The sequence below is a fragment of the Penaeus chinensis genome, chromosome 39 (genome assembly GCF_019202785.1).
Source record: "Penaeus chinensis breed Huanghai No. 1 chromosome 39, ASM1920278v2, whole genome shotgun sequence".
NCBI classification, from domain to species: Eukaryota; Metazoa; Arthropoda; class Malacostraca; order Decapoda; family Penaeidae; genus Penaeus; species Penaeus chinensis.
The window spans coordinates 3,622,760-3,627,759 of NC_061857.1; the positions used below are offsets into that span (position 1 = coordinate 3,622,760).

Below are 5,000 nucleotides of genomic sequence, written 5' to 3' on the forward strand. Positions count from 1 at the left end.
TATTTGTTGCTCTTCTCTGTTTGTTGTGATTGGATGTAGTGTTCTTGTCTAAAGTCTTTTTGTCTTTGTTTTTTTATTTATTAATAGTTCTCTTATCTTGATTTTTTTTCTTCCTTTTTTTATTTTTAATCTTTTTTTTTTTTTTTTTTTCTCTCTCTCTTATCTCCTTAATCCCTACATTCTTATTGTTGAGCATTCCTGAGTGTGTGTTTGGTTGTTTTATGGTTTGTAGAAAATAAATTTAAAGTTTTATGAATCTAGTCAACTTTGTCTTCTATAAGTTCTTTATAGATGTTTTATTTTTATAATTTTATTTAGATGTTATGGTCACTTTAGAATATCCTTGTGTTATACATGATGGAAAAGTTACCCAAAGTTCCCTCACGATCCAACTCTCCTGTCAAGAGTGGTCGCAAGGGGGACCACAAGGTACAGTTTTCTGACCAGTCTGACCTCCGACTCAGAGGTCAGAAAGTTTGTGGTAAGCCTCCTGAAGTCCCTCGGGCCCCACCATACAGCCGGAGTAGCAGTAGGCTGAGTGGAAGTAGCAGTGTAAGTAGCAGCAGTAGCTGCTCCAGTAATAGTAGGCTTAGTAGCGGTGGTGGTAGTAGTTCTGCTTTGGATCGCCCCTGTAGTCGGGGTGGGGACTCCACAAAGTGGACATCCTCTCTGGACCGGAAGCGTTCAGGTTCTCTCAGAAGCAAGACCTCTGAACGTCAGTCAAAAAGTGACATTAACAGGAGCCACTCACTAGACCGTAGAAGAGCTGAAAGCTCCCGGCGCGAAAGTGCAAGCCCAAGTCACTCCAGCACAGAAAGAAAGAGGAGGGACTGTGAAGGCAAAGATAGTCAGAACAAGGAGAAGAAACCCAAAACAAAGACCACAGGGATCTCTCACAGCAGGAGTTACTCGGGGGAACGTCCCAGGCTTCCCAACAGACAGAAGTTAACCCCACCCACTTTGAGTCAGAACTGGAAGAATGACTTATCCAAAAAAGAGACTCTAATAGAACAAAAAGTTGGTCTTCATGATGATGACAAAACCACCAGCAAGTCCTTGGGGAACATCCCTATGGAGTGGGCGGAGCGCATGAAACGCTCAACTTCGCGGAGCCCTCAGAGAAGCCTCAACATGGGAGATGGACACGTGAAAGAAGATAAGGAAAATGAGAAGAAAGAAAAGACAAAAGGAGAACACAAAGCTTCAGATAAAAAGGAGAGAGGAAGATCACTAAAGAGAGAAAACAGAAACAGCAAGTCATCAAGCACAAAGCATAAACAGTAAGTAGGTCTTCTATCTCTCTTCACTTGTTAATGCTCTGTGCAAAAGGTACTATTGTAGCAAAGTGTTAGATAAAAGTCTTCATGCACTCTTTCACCAACCTTTGTGCTCTAAACATTTAAAAGAGGAAACATGAAAAATCCTTCTTGATATTGAATGTCAGTTGTAAGTAATGTATTTGGTGTAAGAAATTCTCATGATAGTTTCAAGGAGCTATTTATTTTGCATATCATTAAAGGGAATAAAGGGAGAACATTATCAACTCGAAGCTGCTTAGGATGGCATGTATGTACATGCCATTTTTAAATTGTTTTTACACATAGATGGTTCCACAAGTACTAAGTCACCTGTGAGCGAATTACGAGTACTATCTGTCTCACCGTGTTTACCTTCTTGTTGATTTCTGATAATATTTTCTGATATTTCGTATTGCTGTTAGTAATGACAATAACACTATGATAATAATAATGCTTAGCCTTTGTAGCAAAACCTTTGTGGCTAAGCACTTACAGAGCCATCTATGTGTAGACATTTCACAAAACAATACTGTAGTAAACAACATTTTCCGAGAGGGCTTGTGTTAACTTCACTGGGAAATGATACATTGTTTATGATGTGTGAGTACTTTGTGTATGTGGAACAGTTAACCTGTGACCATTTCAGTGATGATGTAATAACAATTGACGGAGATGTGATGTGGATGGGCACTGGTAGCAGGAAGACTGGCTACTTGCTGTTCAACTATGCTAACCTGGAAGATCCTCCCAAAGATCTCACTGCCAAGAAGTACACAATGTCCTACAAGTTTTCACAGGTAATGCTTGGTGTTGTGTTCGTAGATCTTCAGTGTTGATTTATATATGAGCTATGTTTATGCACTATAAAAAGTAAGGAAGCCCTAAAAATATATTTAGTAATATCTTTAGCAAGGTGTTGTGGAGCTGATTGCTCAGTTGAATCATTACAATAACTTGGCTGTCTAAATATATAATGTGAAAGAGTTTTTGAAGGTTTTGATTTTAGCATTGCATAATTAAGGTTTGTTATCACACCATTTAGCACAGAAACAGAGAAACAAATTGCCGTAGGGTGGATTAGTACTCTTCCAGTTATGGATCAAGGCTCAAGCAAGAGAACTGCGAGGCATGGAGACAGCATTATAACTCTCTTTTCTCTTGCAGGCGGATTCCAAACTTATTCGCTTGATATTGGATGCACACGGATTTACTGAAGTGGATAGCAACAGCACTTTTTTTAATCTATACTGGGGAAATGCCCACTTCAACCCAAATGAAATCAGACAGTTGCAGGACTGGCAGAAGGTTAACCATTTTCCAAGGTCTGTTTGATATGTTTTTTATTTCCTTTAATGATGATGATAATATTTTATTTTAATGTTTTTGAATTTAGTATAATGACCCATTGGATTCGGGTGCTCTGCAGCTCACATGTGGACCAAATTATAGGTTTTAGGCTTACTTGCATAAACGTTCACTTGAACAATCGTGTAGTATCCTTGCATCCTCTTGGTTATCCTAATATCTCATATTCTGCATAAGAATTTTTGCTGCTTTACCTTTTCTGAGGTCTTATTTGTCGTTAGTTATTCTGTATCAAGGTGGTAATAGACTGTTTTTATGTTTTCCTTGAATGGACTTCATGTTAGCTCTCTAGGTGGTGAAAAACACTGCAGTAACAATAACAATAAGTAACAATATGTTATTTATGTAACATTTAAATATTTTTGTAATTCAGTTTTCTGTAACACTCCCTGTGATGCTGGTCACTGTAGGCAGGAATAGGTTCCTGTGCATGGAAATCTGGTGCTCCTCCAGGCATAGATCACCGATTGTACTTTCAATCCTCATTTACTGTCACATGCCATTCAGCAAAGTTTTTCTTAATGAGACATCCTGGTCACCCAAATCTAATAGGTTAATATGTTGATATTATTGGTGATAATGTTCTCTCTCTCTCTCTCATCTCTCTCTCTCTCTCTCTCTCTCTCTCTCTCTCTCTCTCTCTCTCTCTCTCTCTCTCTCTCTCTCTCTCTCTCTCTCTCTCTCTCTCTCTCCCTCTCTCCCTCTCTCTCTCGCCCTCCCTCTCCCTCTCCCTCTCCCTCTCCCCCCCCCCCATCTTCATCACCATAACCATAACCATTTATAAGTCAAGATTTAAAGAGAAATTGGAATATCTACAGGTCCTCGGAACTCACAAGAAAGGACCGGCTTTACATGAACATCAAACGCATGCAACGGCAGTTTGGGGTCAAGATCTTTGACTTCATCCCCACCAGTTTCATTTTACCCACTGAATACCGAGACTTCTGTGACACTCACCTGCGCGAGAGAGGAACCTGGATTGTAAAGCCTGTGGCATCATCGCAGGGCAAGGGAATTTACCTGGTGAATCAGGTACTGAATGGGAATTAGTGGGATATTTGTGTGTTCTTATAAATGTTTATGTGTTTGTGACTGCATCTGGCTGTTACTCTGTCTGATCCTCTATATTTGTATTAATATTATATAATATGAATATCATTTATCACCTTTAGATGAAGCATATTGTTTGGTTTACCTAGATGATTAAAAAAAAAATTCTTTACCAAATCTTAGGTTGACCAAGTCCCAGCAGATGAAACTTCCCTTGTGTGTAGATATATTGAATCACCTCTACTTGTTGATGGTTACAAGTGTGACCTACGGCTCTACGTAGGTGTAACATCATTGGATCCTCTAGTTGTTTACCTTTATGAGGAGGGACTGGTGAGGCTTGCAACTGTCAAATATCAGCATGGCAAGAACCTCTGGAATCCATGCATTCATCTAACAAATTACTCTGTCAACAAATTCCACTCCAATTATGTTCAGTGAGTATTGTAATATGGTCACTGTTACCCTCCATTATAATGCTTTCAGTAGCTATATATGATTGCTGTGTGCATTTATCATTCCGATGTGAGGATAAATATTTACTAACACTGCAAGTACACCCCACAGAAACGAAGACCCTGAGATAGATGACCGTGGCAACAAATGGTCCCTGAGTGCCTTCCTGCGTCATCTCAAGAGCCAAGGCATAGACACGGGGGCAGTGATGCGCTCTGTTGAAGATGTGATCATCAAATCCCTCCTTGCAGCCTCTTACCAGATGAACACTGCAACAAATATGTTTGTTCCACACACTAGAAATTGCTTTGGTACGTTGTTGGTCACTGCTTTGAATGTTATAAGCTCTGGCTGTGAAAGGCTTTGTATTCATGAAGGTTGTTTTAGGGATATCATTATTGATTGGAAGAATGAAATGTAAATTTTGTTAATACAAAAGGAAATCTGTTTTCATGATGATTGTCTTTCGATATCTTTTATGTAATCAGAAGGTATATTGAGTAGTTTTTAAACTCCAGATAAGGTTTAATATTACGTGATGTCTCCTTGCAGAGCTCTATGGATTTGACATCCTCATTGACAGCCAACTGAAACCATGGGTGTTAGAAGTCAACTTATCTCCGTCTCTCAACATTGATCAGCCTCTAGACTTGAAGATCAAGTCAGCCATGTTAGCAGACCTCTTTTCTCTTGTTGGCATCCAAGTCTGCAATCCTTATACAGCCAAAGTTTCTTCGCGTCCCTCTATTTTCCGGAAATTGCCGTCCTTGGTGAGTATATAAAATGAGGTGACAACATACTTTTATAACTAGAATTGATGTTTGGTATATT

At 39.3% G+C, this 5,000-nt stretch overlaps 1 protein-coding gene across 1 annotated transcript in view; it reads left to right on the forward strand.

Annotated features, from left to right (window-relative positions):
• The first annotated feature begins 331 nt into the window (after nt 1–331).
• Nucleotides 332–5,000, forward strand: part of LOC125046718 (tubulin polyglutamylase TTLL5-like) — an 18,209-nt gene continuing 13,540 nt past the window's right edge. Inside the window, exons 1-7 of the mRNA XM_047644614.1 lie at nt 332–1,280; nt 1,945–2,095; nt 2,463–2,620; nt 3,482–3,695; nt 3,897–4,150; nt 4,281–4,480; nt 4,722–4,939. Coding sequence (XP_047500570.1) covers nt 355–1,280; nt 1,945–2,095; nt 2,463–2,620; nt 3,482–3,695; nt 3,897–4,150; nt 4,281–4,480; nt 4,722–4,939 — 2,121 coding nt within the window. The 5' untranslated portion in view covers nt 332–354. The remainder of the gene's footprint in view (nt 1,281–1,944; nt 2,096–2,462; nt 2,621–3,481; nt 3,696–3,896; nt 4,151–4,280; nt 4,481–4,721; nt 4,940–5,000) is intronic.